At 37.6% G+C, this 16224-nt stretch overlaps 1 protein-coding gene across 1 annotated transcript in view; it reads left to right on the top strand.

Annotated features, from left to right (window-relative positions):
* LOC128185174 (uncharacterized) overlaps positions 1-16224 on the top strand; it is a 45888-nt gene that overhangs the window by 21015 nt on the left and 8649 nt on the right. Inside the window, exon 5 of the mRNA XM_052854839.1 lies at positions 11660-11699. Coding sequence (XP_052710799.1) covers positions 11660-11699 — 40 coding nt within the window. The remainder of the gene's footprint in view (positions 1-11659; positions 11700-16224) is intronic.

Here is a 16224-nt window from a genome sequence, read left to right on the forward strand (position 1 = left end):
TTATACATGTAAAGTTAATGAAAGAAATATTCTATTAGATCATGTACAAAACTTCTTTTTTGTATCATTATGATGGTATTGCTATCTTAATCATACATGTTGTACTATAATAAAAAATGTTTTACTATGGATTATTTTTATAATTTTTAAAAAATATTGTGTGAATTTAAAAAGAGACGTTAAATTTTGTTTGGTTCATTAATCAAAATGGTGTTGACTGAGGAACAACGACGGTACTTGGAAAACATATGGACTGACGTGAAACATGCTGCCTCTTTTGCAGGTCCTTTCAAATTGTATCAAATTGTGAAAAAAGAAGAGAAACAAAAAATTGGTTTAAAGGATATTAGAGACTTTTTGTCAGATTTAGAACCGTATTCACTTCAAAAGAGAGTTCAGAGAAAATTTCCCAGACGTCACATTTTAACCGATTCTATAGACACCATATGGGATGGTGATTTACAAGACGTGCGAAACATATCCAAGGAAAATGAAGGCATACAGTATATTATGGTTTTGCAAGACATATTTTCAAGATATGTATTTACAGCTCCTTTGAAACAAAAAACGGCGTCGTATGTAATAGAAGCTTTAAAAGGGATTTTTGCTAATGGAAGAAAACCCAAAGTGTTTAGAACCGATAAAGGAGGTGAATTAAAAAATCGGTGGGTGTCCTCATTTTTAAAAAAAGAAGGCGTACACCAAATTTTTACGGAAAATGAAACAAAAAGTAATTTTGCAGAAAGGAGCATTCAAAATTTGGAAAACAGATTGCAGCGCATGTTTACTCATAATCAATCTTACGAATTTTTGAGTAAGCTACAAGCAGTTACTGATAGCATCAATAAGACTCCTTCCCGTCCTTTAGGAGGAATTACTCCTGCATCTGTGACTAAAGAGAACGAAGAGGAGGTTCGTTATAGAGCTTATTTACAAAGGAACAAAAGGCCAGGTGTTGTGTCAAAAAAAATTAAAAACTCTAAAATAGCAGAAAAAAAGAAACCTTATAAATTCAAAGTCGGTGATAAAGTTAGAATATCTTATTTGCGACGGACATTTCAAAGAGAATACGACCAAAAATGGACGGGGGAAATTTTTAAAGTTAGTCAGAGATACCATAGTCAGGGTTTGCCTGTCTACAAATTAAAAGACTTTGCTGAGGAACCTATTACTGGTACTTTTTATTCACAGGAACTTCAGAAAGTACACACAAGTGCCAATTCTATCTGGAAAATCGATAAGATTTTAAAAGAAAGAAAAAGAAAAGGAACGGTAGAGATCCTGGTGTCTTGGCATCAATGGCCTGCTAAATTTAACTCTTGGATAAAGAAATCTGACATGCAAAGTGTTTAAATAGGAAGGCTGCTTTTTTGGTACGTCATTATCTCCAAAAATGAGCATCAGATTGGTTCTAAGATCTACTGATAGTCAACAGATTTATATCGGTAAAACTCATTACGACTTTCTTGTTCATTTACCCAAACCACTGTACCTACAGGGGCACTGGACAGTTTCACTTTTGGAATTCAATTTGTCCACAACATCCACTCAACCAGAATTGTACGTTTGTAGTAATTTATGTCAGGATTCTATAGTGGGGGACAGAGAGCTACCTCTCTTGAGATTAGTGAACTGTAAAAAATCGGGAAACATCATTTATAATTACCCATACGAAGTACCTTTGCGATTGGGTGAATTGCAAGACGTGAGAGTGTATATAAGAGACGTCAATAATCAACCCGCTTCATTTTTGAAAGGTATAACTACCGTTACCATACTATTGAAAAAACGCTTGTTTGAAATACAATGATGGGTTCAACCTACGTATCAGACCCACGTGTGTGGAAAACATTTTATCAAAGGATGCTTGATGGACATTTTCGACCTGGTAAATACAGAGGCAAACAGACAGGAGGTGGATTAGGAGGTATGTTTTCCAAAAAACCTTACATGATATCGGTCAACCCACACATGTTCTCTAAGGAGAGTACAGATCAAGTAGTGGGGAAACAAGTGACACCTTTGGCGGCCGTAGAAGAGAGAGCCAAAGCGGAAATAAAAGAAGCCATCAAAGAAAATATTCCTCACGAACCAGAGAAGACTATAAAAACACAGATAAGACAACGTACCGTCAAATCCAAACCAACACTCAAAAAGAAAACACCTCAGAAAGGACTGAAGAGAAAACGAGACACAGGAGACAGTATTTTTAGCGGAGCCAAGAAAAAAGTCAAGCATCAATAAGAATGGCCTTTTTAAGCGACAAAATTACAGACATTGGACTTCCGGCAGAATTGGCTTTATTTACCGTTCCACCCAATCAAGTAGCTGTGGATAAAATTTATTTCAGTGAATGCAGACCTGTAAGTTCATTCGATACGGAGGACGCTCCGATCGAGATATCGGTGCCTGGCCAGGGTAACGAGTACATAGACTTAAGAAGAAGCCGCCTGTACGTAAAATGTAAGATTGTTAAAACCGACGGTGCAGCCTTGGCATCACAGGAAAAAACGGGGATCATTAATCTGCCACTGCAAACCATGTGGTCTCAGATAGACACTTATATGAACGGAAAACTTGTGTCCCTCAATACTAGCTACTATGCTTGGAAAGCCTACCTAAAACTTCTCCTTTCGAGCGGCAGTGATGTCTCTCAATCCCAGTTACAGTCCAAACTGTACTATCCAGACGACGACGACATGGACAATCCGGACGCATACGGAGGCAACAACGGGGGCCTTAACAATCGCTATGCATTTACTCAAAACAGCCAAATATTTGACATGGAAGGTCCATTGTATGAGGATATATTCAGAACTGATAAATACTTGATCAATGGGGTAGATTTACACTTGAAACTGTTTAGAAACCCCGCTGCCTTTGTCTTGATGAGCAAAGAAGCCTCCCCTAGCTACAAGTTGCAGTTGCTAGACGTGTCCTTTAAAGCATGCATGATTAAGGTGGACAGTGGAATTTTGATCAACCATGCTGAAATCTTGAAAGACAAGACGGCTAAATACCCCCTGACTAGAACCGAAGTAAAAATGAGCACCTGTAGTCAAGGTTCTGGATCGTTTATCTGGCAGAACGTTTGGTCTAACACCTTACCGACCAAAGCCGCATTCTGTTTCATATCTCTAAAAGCTGTCAATGGTCATTACGAGAAGAACCCATTCAACTTCCAGAACCTTGTGGAAGAGATTGCACTTTACGTGAACGGGGAAAGCATGCCTACCCGCCCCATGAAAATCGACGTAGGAACTAATCAAAATTACGTCACACTCTTTGTCAATTTATTTGAAGCGGCAGAAAAATGGAACAAAGATGCAGGATTGGAAATAACAAGAAGTCAGTTTGGCAAAGGATATACCATATACACTTTTAGCCTGGCCCCTAGTGACCTAGGTGAAGAGTATATAAACCTGGTGAGACAAGGAAACGTTCGACTCGAAGTCAAATTTGCTGCCAATATAACGGAAACCTTGAACTGTCTGGCCTACGCAGAATTTCCGGCCCTCTTGGAAGTGGACCAATCACGGGACATCAAATACACTAAAGTATGAATTCATCCGACATCCTATGCATTGTTAAGGGACATAAACTGCTTAGGAACTTTGTCAGAGGCGTATTTTCACCAGATACCTTACCACAAAGAGTCCACGTTTACCCTTTGGCCTACGTTTGTAATACGGATCCTTCACATCTCCCGGGGACCCACTGGATTGTTATCTGGATAGATGGCTTTCGAAAAGCGGAATTTTTTGACAGTTTTGGTCGACTACCTGACCATTACGATGTACGAATCAAACATTTTTAAAATTATAATTCGGAAAAAATGATTTGTAATGAAATTCCAATTCAGAAAAAAATGCCTTGACATGTGGTTATCATGTACTATTTTATTTACTGATGAAATGTAAAAATTATACAATGAATGACATTGTACATATTCTTAAAATGCAGGATAATCCTGATGTTTTTGTGTATCGCACTATATCTCAACAAATGGACTGCATCTAACCTTTGTACTTACCATATATATGCATACGCTTTGTGAATAAAAATTGCTGTAATTTTTTTTTATTCTATAAAAATAGTATGTATTCTAACAATAAAATCAGTCTTAACTGAGGAATTAATGAACATGGAAGCTTGGTGGAAAGAGAGATCACTTTTACCCTTTCATTCACCCGCCACAGCTATGATCGTGGGACCCACTATGAGTGGTAAAACTTCTCTTATTTACGAAATATTAAAACATGCCGATGGTATGTTTCAAACGCCACCCGAGCGAATAGTAATTGCATATACCGAATATCAACCTTTGTTCGAAGAAATGGAGAAAAACATCGATAGATTGGTTTTACATCAAGGGCTACCTTCTAAGGAACAGATCGAAGATTGGAGCGAGGGTGTACAACACATTGTTTAGGTGCTAGACGATATGATGATGCAAGTTACCAAGAGCGAGGAATCTCTCAATTTATTTTGCGTGACGGCACACCATCGTCGAATCAGTGTGTTCATGTTGGCCCAGAATCTATACATGCCCGGAAAGTTTGCCAGAACTATATCTTTAAATTGTCATTATGTCATTCTTTTTTGTAATGTACGCGATTCTAGACAGGTGCTTACTTTTGGATCTCAAGTATTTCCTTTAAAGTTAAAATATTTCAAGGAGGCTTACGACAAGGCCACATCCAGACCGTTTGGATATCTAGTTGTGGACATGAGTCCCAGTACTGAGGACAGTTATAGATTGCGCACGCGCATCTTACCAAACGAAGATACCATTGTCTATCTACCCAAATAAAATCCTTTTCTTTCTTATTTTTCACTATTTTATCGTTATGAACCGAACAGTTAAAACGCATCTGTCCTTTCTGGATCTGTTATACACTACGAGCACGAAACAGCGACGAGCACTGTTGTCGACCATGACACCATCTCAAATGCAGATTTTGTGCGAGGTGATGTTTAATGTTTACAAGGGGACCATTACGGTCTCTAAGCAGTACATAAAAACTCTGTATCCATACAAAAATGTCATAAGTACCCTTGTGAGCAGAACAGTGAACAAGTCTCAACGTAAAAAGCTTTTGTTAAAGCATCAGAGCATCATACCTCGTCTGATCAAACCTGCACTACATCTTTTTCAAAATGGCTCAAGAACTAATACTCGTTCCAAAAGAAAAATACCAAAAACTGATTCAACGGGAGGATCAGAAAATACGCCTCTGACAAAGTTCCTAAGCAGTTTATGTCCCTTAACAATGCATAGGATGTCGGATGAATTCATACTTTAGTGTATTTGATGTCCCGTGATTGGTCCACTTCCAAGAGGGCCGGAAATTCTGCGTAGGCCAGACAGTTCAAGGTTTCCGTTATATTGGCAGCAAATTTGACTTCGAGTCGAACGTTTCCTTGTCTCACCAGGTTTATATACTCTTCACCTAGGTCACTAGGGGCCAGGCTAAAAGTGTATATGGTATATCCTTTGCCAAACTGACTTCTTGTTATTTCCAATCCTGCATCTTTGTTCCATTTTTCTGCCGCTTCAAATAAATTGACAAAGAGTGTGACGTAATTTTGATTAGTTCCTACGTCGATTTTCATGGGGCGGGTAGGCATGCTTTCCCCGTTCACGTAAAGTGCAATCTCTTCCACAAGGTTCTGGAAGTTGAATGGGTTCTTCTCGTAATGACCATTGACAGCTTTTAGAGATATGAAACAGAATGCGGCTTTGGTCGGTAAGGTGTTAGACCAAACGTTCTGCCAGATAAACGATCCAGAACCTTGAGTACAGGTGCTCATTTTTACTTCGGTTCTAGTCAGGGGGTATTTAGCCGTCTTGTCTTTCAAGATTTCAGCATGGTTGATCAAAATTCCACTGTCCACCTTTATCATGCATGCTTTAAAGGACACTTCTAGCAACTGCAACTTGTAGCTAGGGGAGGCTTCTTTGCTCATCAAGACAAAGGCAGCGGGGTTTCTAAACAGTTTCAAGTGTAAATCTACCCCATTGATCAAGTATTTATCAGTTCTGAATATATCCTCATACAATGGACCTTCCATGTCAAATATTTGGCTGTTTTGAGTAAATGCATAGCGATTGTTAAGGCCCCCGTTGTTGCCTCCGTATGCGTCCGGATTGTCCATGTCGTCGTCGTCTGGATAGTACAGTTGGGACTGTAACTGGGATTGAGAGACATCACTGCCGCTCGAAAGGAGAAGTTTTAGGTAGGCTTTCCAAGCATAGTAGCTAGTATTGAGGGACACAAGTTTTCCGTTCATATAAATGTCTATCTGAGACCACATGGTTGGCAGTGGCAGATTAATGATCCCCGTTTTTTCCTGTGATGCCAAGGCTGCACCGTCGGTTTTAACAATCTTACATTTTACGTACAGGCGGCTTCTTCTTAAGTCTATGTACTCGTTACCCTGGCCAGGCACCGATATCTCGATCGGAGCGTCCTCCGTATCGAATGAACTTACAGGTCTGCATTCACTGAAATAAATTTTATCCACAGCTACTTGATTGGGTGGAACGGTAAATAAAGCCAATTCTGCCGGAAGTCCAATGTCTGTAATTTTGTCGCTTAAAAAGGCCATTCTTATTGATGCTTAACTTTTTTCTTGGCTCCGCTAAAAATACTGTCTCCTGTGTCTCGTTTTCTCTTCAGTCCTTTCTGAGGTGTTTTCTTTTTGAGTGTTGGTTTGGATTTGACGGTACGTTGTCTTATCTGTGTTTTTAGAGTCTTCTCTGGTTCGTGAGGAATATTTTCTTTGATGGCTTCTTTTATTTCCGCTTTGGCTCTCTCTTCTACGGCCGCCATAGGTGTCACTTGTTTCCCCACTACTTGATCTGTACTCTCCTTAGAGAACATGTGTGGGTTGACCGATATCATGTAAGGTTTTTTGGAAAACATACCTCTTGATCCACCTCCTGTCTGTTTGCCTCTGTATTTACCAGGTCGAAAATGTCCATCAAGCATCCTTTGATAAAATGTTTTCCACACACGTGGGTCTGATACGTAGGTTGAACCCATCATTGTATTTCAAACAAGCGTTTTTTTCAAGAGTATGGTAACGGTAGTTATACCTTTCAAAAATGAAGCGGGTTGGTTATTGACGTCTCTTATATACACTCTCACGTCTTGCAATTCACCCAATCGCAAAGGTACTTCGTATGGGTAATTATAAATGATGTTTCCCGATTTTTTACAGTTCACTAATCTCAAGAGAGGTAGCTCTCTGTCCCCCACTATAGAATCCTGACATAAATTACTACAAACGTACAATTCTGGTTGAGTGGATGTTGTGGACAAATTGAATTCCAAAAGTGAAACTGTCCAGTGCCCCTGTAGGTACAGTGGTTTGGGTAAATGAACAAGAAAGTCGTAAGGAGTGTTACCGATATAAATCTGTTGACTATCAGTAGATCTTAGAACCAATCTGATGCTCATTTTTGGAGATAATGACGTACAAAAAAGCAGCCTTCCTATTTAAACACTTTGCATGTCAGATTTCTTTATCCAAGAGTTAAATTTAGCAGGCCATTGATGCCAAGACACCAGGATCTCTACCGTTCTTTTCTTTTTCTTTCTTTTAAAATCTTATCGATTTTCCAGATAGAATTGGCACTTGTGTGTACTTTCTGAAGTTCCTGTGAATAAAAAGTACCAGTTATAGGTTCCTCAGCAAAGTCTTTTAATTTGTAGACAGGCAAACCCTGACTATGGTATCTCTGACTAACCTTAAAAATTTCCCCCGTCCATTTTTGGTCGTATTCTCTTTGAAATGTCCGTCGCAAATAAGATATTCTAACTTTATCACCGACTTTGAATTTATAAGGTTTCTTTTTTTCTGCTATTTAAGAGTTTTTAATTTTTTTTTGACACAACACCTGGCCTTTTGTTCCTTTGTAAATAAGCTCTATAACGAACCTCCTCTTCATTCTCTTTAGTCACAGATGCAGGAGTAATTCCCCCTAAAGGACGGGAAGGAGTCTTATTGATGCTATCAGTAACTGCTTGTAGCTTACTCAAAAATTCGTAAGATTGATTATGAGTAAACATGCGCTGCAATCTGTTTTCCAAATTTTGAATGCTCCTTTCTGCAAAATTACTTTTTGTTTCATTTTCCGTAAAAATTTGGTGTACGCCTTCTTTTTTTAAAAATGAGGACACCCACCGATTTTTTAATTCACCTCCTTTATCGGTTCTAAACACTTTGGGTTTTCTTCCATTAGCAAAAATCCCTTTTAAAGCTTCTATTACATACGACGCCGTTTTTTGTTTCAAAGGAGCTGTAAATACATATCTTGAAAATATGTCTTGCAAAACCATAATATACTGTATGCCTTCATTTTCCTTGGATATGTTTCGCACGTCTTGTAAATCACCATCCCATATGGTGTCTATAGAATCGGTTAAAATGTGACGTCTGGGAAATTTTCTCTGAACTCTCTTTTGAAGTGAATACGGTTCTAAATCTGACAAAAAGTCTCTAATATCCTTTAAACCAATTTTTTGTTTCTCTTCTTTTTTCACAATTTGATACAATTTGAAAGGACCTGCAAAAGAGGCAGCATGTTTCACGTCAGTCCATATGTTTTCCAAGTACCGTCGTTGTTCCTTAGTCAACACCATTTTGATTAATGAACCAAACAAAATTTAACGTCTCTTTTTAAATTCACACAATATTTTTTAAAAATTATAAAAATAATCCATAGTAAAACATTTTTTATTATAGTACAACATGTATGATTAAGATAGCAATACTATCATAATGGTACAAAAAAGAAGTTTTTTTTTGTGCATGATCTAATAGAATATTTCTTTCATTAACTTTACATGTATAAAAAAACTTATAGCATATTACATACATAAGTAACAAATATAATTACATAAATCTATCACTGAACACGAAGGGTTTTCACAAACTAATAGTTAATAAAGTCATTTGGATTGCAACGTGGACATTGCAAAAAACCCATCTGATTCTGGTGACTTTTCATAACACAATGTAATATAACATTTTTTCCTTTGTTAAAAATTATATCATATACTTAATTTAGCCCCCTTACATACTGTTTTTCTGCAAAATCATTTTTTTTATATGCTTTCACCATCGTTGTGCAATATCTACTTTCACCATGTTAAACAATATTTTGTTTTCAACATGTTGTGCAATATCAGCACTTTTAAATAAAAAAATCTCTACCTTTGCATTTTTTTTTCACCTGGGCTATGCTTGGTTACACTCCAATAATTTTATTTTCTTATTCAATATAGGCAACAAAAATCATCTCTGTCTGTTGAATTCTTCTCCTAAAATGGGCTCTATCAATGGCATAATTCATCCATTCACCTTTCCTATCTTCGTATGGAACTAACAGAGTGTGAACGTTATCGTTAAACTGAACTTTTTTCATTGATAACTTTGTCTGTCTTGCATTCATCGTGTTTCATATCAGGCGCTCACTGGGGCATAACTCTACGTTTTAATAAAATTTCTTTAGCTGTCAGCAAAATCGTAGCCGTTTCGGGTCACTTCTCTAAAATCTTTTATACAAACTGTCTTATTGTCAAACCAACGACTCTCATTCAATGTCCACGTTTTGGGATTTTTGTCATCTTTTTTCAATGCACTCCATGCTATAATTTTCCATTTGTACTGCACTCTTTGACAATCCATTATGAAATGATTGTTTTTACATAAATGAATAACTAAAAATCATTTTTTTTTTGCGCATGCTCATTATCTGGTATAGTAATTAACTCTATAACGAATATGCTTCTATGCTAAGAATGACAAACAAGCTCTGTACAGAACCTTTTCTATAAATAGCTATGTTACTGTTCTAAAAAGTACCCCTCTATATGGCCTCAATAGTAACTACGTCACCACCTCTATATTCAATCCTCCAATGAAAACACTCTATAAATTTAATGTTCTAAAAAGTCCCCCTCCATAGGGCCTCAATAGTAACTACGTCATCACCTCTATATCCAGTCCACCAATGAAAACACGACCTCTATATTGCTACCTTTTCTAAAAATAGTGATGAAAAATCACCTCTATAATACAACCTCTCTAAAACAGCCAATTAGAAACGACCTCTATAAATGCACTGTGCTTAAAATACCCTCTAGGAGGCCCTATCCATTACGTCATCGCCTAAAACATCACCTCTATAAGGGCCTACATGCTGCTTATAGTCAGAAAACTACACACCAATTTTTTTTTTTAGAAATGTACTATGTCGTTATCGTTGTTGTTAACATATACTACGGTAATAGATTACAATTGTGGAATCATGACAAGCAGACTTAAACCGAATTACCATCAAATGGATATCTTACATTTGTCATATTAAGCTTATACAATAGTGTATGCTATATTGTTCATTGAATATTTAGGATAGTGAAGAGGTTATCATCAATGAAAGGCTTTATTTTACAGATGCCAATTGAAAAAAGGAGTGTTGATTGAATGTCAGAGGAAATGAAATTTTGTGTTGTAGATATTTTAAATAATGCCTGAACAAAACAATTTTGTTCTGTAAATAATCATCCGTATTTAATCTTTGTTTTGTTTTGGAAGGAGAGACGCAAGCGTACAAGACGATTGATATTTAATGACAGATGAATCTGATGTGGACTGATAAGCGTAGACACCATTAAAATATGTTTCAAAATTATATTTTAAAAAATACATGTGCGGATCCAGAATCTTTTTCCAGAAAGGAAGGGGGTGGGGTGGGGGGGGGGGGGTCCGACGGTTATTTGAGTGTTTGCTGTGGGGGGGGGGGGGGGTCAGAGGCATATTTTTGGTAATTTTATAATGTAATTTAGAGAAATTTGAATTTTGCAGGGGGGGGGGGGGGGTCTGGACCCCCTCTTGATCCGTGCATGAAATTCATGTAACTTTTAATTATATAATCGTTTATTGTTATATCAGTCAAACAGTGGTCGTAATTGAATTTTCACCGAAGGGGGGGGGTGCACCTACTAGTATATCCACCACTGCATTTTCATCACGTGATACTCATGACGTGGAGACCGCGTCACAGAGACCAGCCCAGGAAGTAAAAATACCTGAATCGCCATGTTAATTTGTAAAGGTGTGTAGTATGTTTACGAATCAGAAACTTATGATTAATATGATTATGTTATTATGTAAACAAATATATTTAGATTCTATAAGAAAATTTTTTGAATTGTACATGCTCATTGAACTGGTTTACTGACAATAAACAATTTCATCAGGGTTTTTTTCTAGAAGTTTAAGAATTAGATCGCTGTGTTTGTACGTCTGTTAAAAATGGATATATTTTTGACAAAATGAATAATCGGTAAATTTTATTTCCAGACTTCCATTAATCACCCATCAAGGTGTCTGACCATGTACCCCCGTACTTGGGCCCAGGATGTGTTACGGTGTCATCTCTGTGAGACCCCGGGCCCCCCTATGTACTGTGACATTTGTCACATACATCTGTGTAAAGCCTGTGTGGGGGAACATCTCTCTGATGAAACCAAAGACCACAGAGTAGTGCCATTTAAAAAGCGGGGATTTGCTCCTGAATGTTTAAAACATTCCAAAAAATTATGTGAACTTTATTGTGAACATTGTAACATTTCTATTTGTTTAGAGTGTGTTTCTACTGGTGAACATCTAGGACACAAACAAGTGTAAACAGATAGCCATGCTATGACCTTGAATTGCTAGTATTACATAATGGTCACTATGATATTTATGTGTACCTAGATGCTGCGCACTGAATGGTGTTAATGATAATTGACAGAATGAACTCTGTGACTCTTGTAGCAATGCGTAGTATTCCTAAATGATGTTATGAAACCAGGTGCATAATACGGGCATAATGATATCCAAATTGAGAGTTTAACAACAAGTGACATATTTGGCGATTCTGTGTCTGCAACGATAGCTCTAGTATTCTATATTGAGTCATGTATTGTGTATTCTATATATTAACCTTTGTAACCTTTTATGCCGTGTATGAATGAACGTATTGTGAGTAAGTGATGCCTCATACTAGGTGGGGGGGCTCCGAGACCCAGGACTCGGAGACCCACATCCTGCATCCAGACTCTTTGATTGGCAGTTTTGACGGTTTTGTTACTTTATTTAGGAATAAAATATTAATCTTAATTTTGAACAATAAATGTTCACTCATGATCGTCGTATATGGGCCGAACTAGTCAAAACTGTCCATCATAAGTAAAACCTTATATATACCCATATGAAATGAGATTGTGCAGACTCCTGATTTGGGCTGCTTTAGATTGTTGTAATCTTAACTATACGATCACGCTTAATAAAACCGCTTGAGAAAGAAATACTGGACTTGTCATCCATAAGCTTGAGCTGACCCTCAATAGGATCCTGTAATACAGAAGGCTTACATGAACTTTCTTGGTGCCAGTGACCAGGACTGAGCGAAGTTCAATACAGAGTAAGGTAAGAACCATTTCTATATGTCTCTTATAGCTATCTCGAAGTAAACAATTTTGTCTAAGCAACCAATATGGCGACAGGTGATGGGTTTGATAAAAAAGAATTTAAAAATCAAATGGAGCAATTAGAAAAACAATTCGCGGGGTTGGGTCAGAACAATGAAAATAAAGGACAAGAAACAGGTCAAAAATCCCCAGAAAAAGAGCAGATTAAACAAAATACTTTTGAAACATATCATGATGCTAGGCCGTATGAAACTCGTGAAACTCGACACCGAGTCTCAGATCAGGATGATGAAAAAGATTTTTTTATTGGGCAAGTTAAAGCTATAACAGCCGCACTCTCAGTGCCCCTATCTTCTGTGATAACTCCTTTTGAGGGAGATGCTCAAAAATTTAAACAGTGGATAAAGGAAGTTGAAAAGTACAGTGTTATGTCTGGGAAACAAGGTCATGAGATCCCCATGCTTGCATACATAACGAGTAAGGGTTCAGTTGGGGATTATATTAAAAGGTATTTAGATGAAACAAATGCGTCTGAAGAAATCCCATCTTGGAACGATCTTAAGGAATCCCTTAAAAATAGATTTGCAGAAATAACAGATCCCCAACACGCGTTAGCAGTAATGCGTAAGACGCGACAAAATTCAAATGAAAGTGTTCAGTTGTTCGCCGAGAGACTATTGCAAATCGCGGAAGACGCCTACAGTAATGATAGACTAAAAGATCCTTTGATACAACAACAGTTAGTAGATATCTTTTGTGACGGGTTGACATTCGACTATCTCAGAATGAAAATTTTGCGAGAAAACCCTATAGATTTAGAATCCGCAATTCAAATAGCAATGCGAGAACAAAATCTGAGACAGAGACTAGCGATAAGAGGGTCAAATATGACAGAAATTGTACAGAGTAATGACAACAGACGGACTCTTTCAAATTTTGATACTACTCTTCCCTCATTAAAGGATAGAGCAGATAATCTTACCTCAGTAGAAACAAGGCATGTAGAACCAATGGAAATTGACCATGCGCGTAATAGTAGGTGTTTTAAATGTAAACAGACGGGTCATAGGGCTCGATTTTGTACTCAAAATAAATCCCAAGTCAGGTCCCGTCCTCAAATAGATAAACGACCCAGTCAAAACAAACCCGTCCATAATATAGAGCAGAGACCCCGTTCGCCTGTGGAATGTTGGAATTGTGGTAAAATAGGTCATGTGCGTGCAGATTGTTGGGGCTCGCATATGTATCAAAGAACGCAGCAAAATCGGGGCAGACCATCAAATCGTCAAGGCCGAACATATAAATCTAGCGACCAAGTAAATAGGGGATCGTCTCAAAATTTCAAATCGCGCTCTTATTTTGACAAACAAAAACAGGAAAACTAAGACGTTCTTCCTTCGTTGAAGCCCGAAGAAAGAACTTTAAACAAAGACCTACATATGAAATTAATTTTACTAACAACCCCAGTAGCTGTTTATTAAAAGTAGGTAAAAATAAATTTAGAGCTTTGGTAGATACAGGTGCAGCCGTATCTCTAATTAGTAAGAAAATGTATGATAATCTATTTCCCCGCCCCAAGTTGTTTAATAATGACATCCCCTCTTTACAAGCAGCAAATGGCAATTCTTTAATTGCGATAGGGTATGTAAATATTTCCTTTAAGATTGCAGGGTTAAATTTAGACCACAAACTTTATGTGACAAAGGGACTCAACCGAAACATGATTCTCGGTCGTGATTGGCTCAAGAAAAACAATGTTCGTTTATACTTTGATCTTGGACTCATGCGTATTGACGGCAAAGTATACGCGGAACTTAAAGAAGATTTACACATCTCAACTATTGTAAGAACTCCTAAGAAACTTATTATGAGACCAAACACGGTGACTGTATTCTATGGAAAAATAAATAACAATTTTCCTCTGGAAAAAAATGACTTGGTTGAAGTGAACAGCATAGACAATAACTGCATTATGGAAGACCCAGGACTATATTTAAAAGACGCCGTTTGTATAGTTCGGAAGGATAAGAAAGTTCCAATGATCTTCGTTAACCAAACTAACAAAAATTATAAAATTCCAAGAGGCTACATAGTAGGACGAATTACCGCATTAAAACAGAAGGAAATCTCAGAAATACAGACTACTCAAGACACAAAAGAAGAAATTGATGTACCTAGAAGATTTGAACACTCAATCAAAAGACTTGTGAGCAAAAACAATGATTTATTTGCAAAGAAAGACAGTGACCTTGGAGTGACTGATACTGTTAAAATGAAGATAGAAACTGGAGATCACCACCCAATAAAGAACAGACCCTACCGTGTACCCTTAAATAAAAGACAGATAATTGACAAGGCCATACTGGAAATGATGGACGCAAAGATAATTGAGAGATCACAATCGCCTTGGTCATTTCCCTTAGTAGTGGTGAAGAAAAAGGACGGATCAGACCGAATGTGCGTTGACTTTAGAAGCTTGAATAAGATAGTGAAACCCGTATCATTCCCGCTACCGTTGATTGATGACATCCTATGTTTACTAGGTAAGGCAAAATATTTCACTGCACTAGACTTAAAGAGTGGATATTGGCAAGTGAAATTAGAAGATTCAAGTAAAGAAAAAACGGCCTTTGCATGTCACAAAGGACTATTCCAATTCAACCGGATGCCATTTGGGTTGAGTAATGCACCGGCAGTCTTTCAAGAGCTAATGAACATAGTTCTTCAAGGACAAGAGGAGTTTGCCATCGCATACCTGGATGACATTCTTATATTCTCAGAGACACCGGAAGATCATCTTCGGCATATTCAAGACGTTTTCAACCGCCTAAGGAAGCATGGACTTAAAATGAAGCTAAAGAAATGTAGTTTCTTCAAGGAACAGACAGAATATCTTGGTTTCATCATTGATGAACATGGCGTTACACCTGATCCAAAGAAAGTCGAAGCTATAAGAAAGTTACCAGCGCCCACTACAGTCCGAGAAGTTCGTGGCTTTATAGGTATGTGTAGTTATTACAGGAGATTTATACCGAACTTCTCTAAGATTGCGGAACCATTGATTGACTTAACCAGAAAATATGCAAGGTTCAAATGGACGCCATGTTGCCAAAAAGCGTTTGACTTTATTAAAGAAAGTTTAACGGTAGTGCCTTTACTAGCATATCCAGATACTAATAAGCCTTACATCCTGTACACCGATGCCAGCGACAATTGTATTGGAGCGTGCCTTACTCAAAAGACAGATGAGGGAGAAGATAAGCCAATATATTACTTATCCCACAAGCTGAGTAAAACTCAAGAAAAGTGGTCAACCATAGAAAAGGAGGCATTTGCAATCCATTACGCCCTTCAGAAGTTAGACCATTATTTACACGGTGCTCAGTTTACTATAAGAACAGACCATAAGCCGCTCAAGTATATCTTAGAATCTCCAATGCAAAATAAGAAAATTCAACTATGGGCATTAAGTATTGCAGGATATAACTGTAAGGTAGAGTACATAGAAGGAAGATTTAACTGCTGTGCAGATCTCTTATCCCGATTACCGACAGTCAACCTCGAGTGTGAAGAGGAAGAACAATCAGAGCATGATGAACCAGATGTTAAGGACAATTTCTTTGAAGTGAACGTACTTAACTCCAATGCCTTTTCGCCTAAGAGATTAGCCGGATGTGAAGTTAAACAACACGACGAATTGGTCAAACCCTTCATTGATCTACCAGAAGAAATC

This window comes from Crassostrea angulata, chromosome 5, assembly GCF_025612915.1.
Source record: "Crassostrea angulata isolate pt1a10 chromosome 5, ASM2561291v2, whole genome shotgun sequence".
NCBI classification, from domain to species: Eukaryota; Metazoa; Mollusca; class Bivalvia; order Ostreida; family Ostreidae; genus Magallana; species Magallana angulata.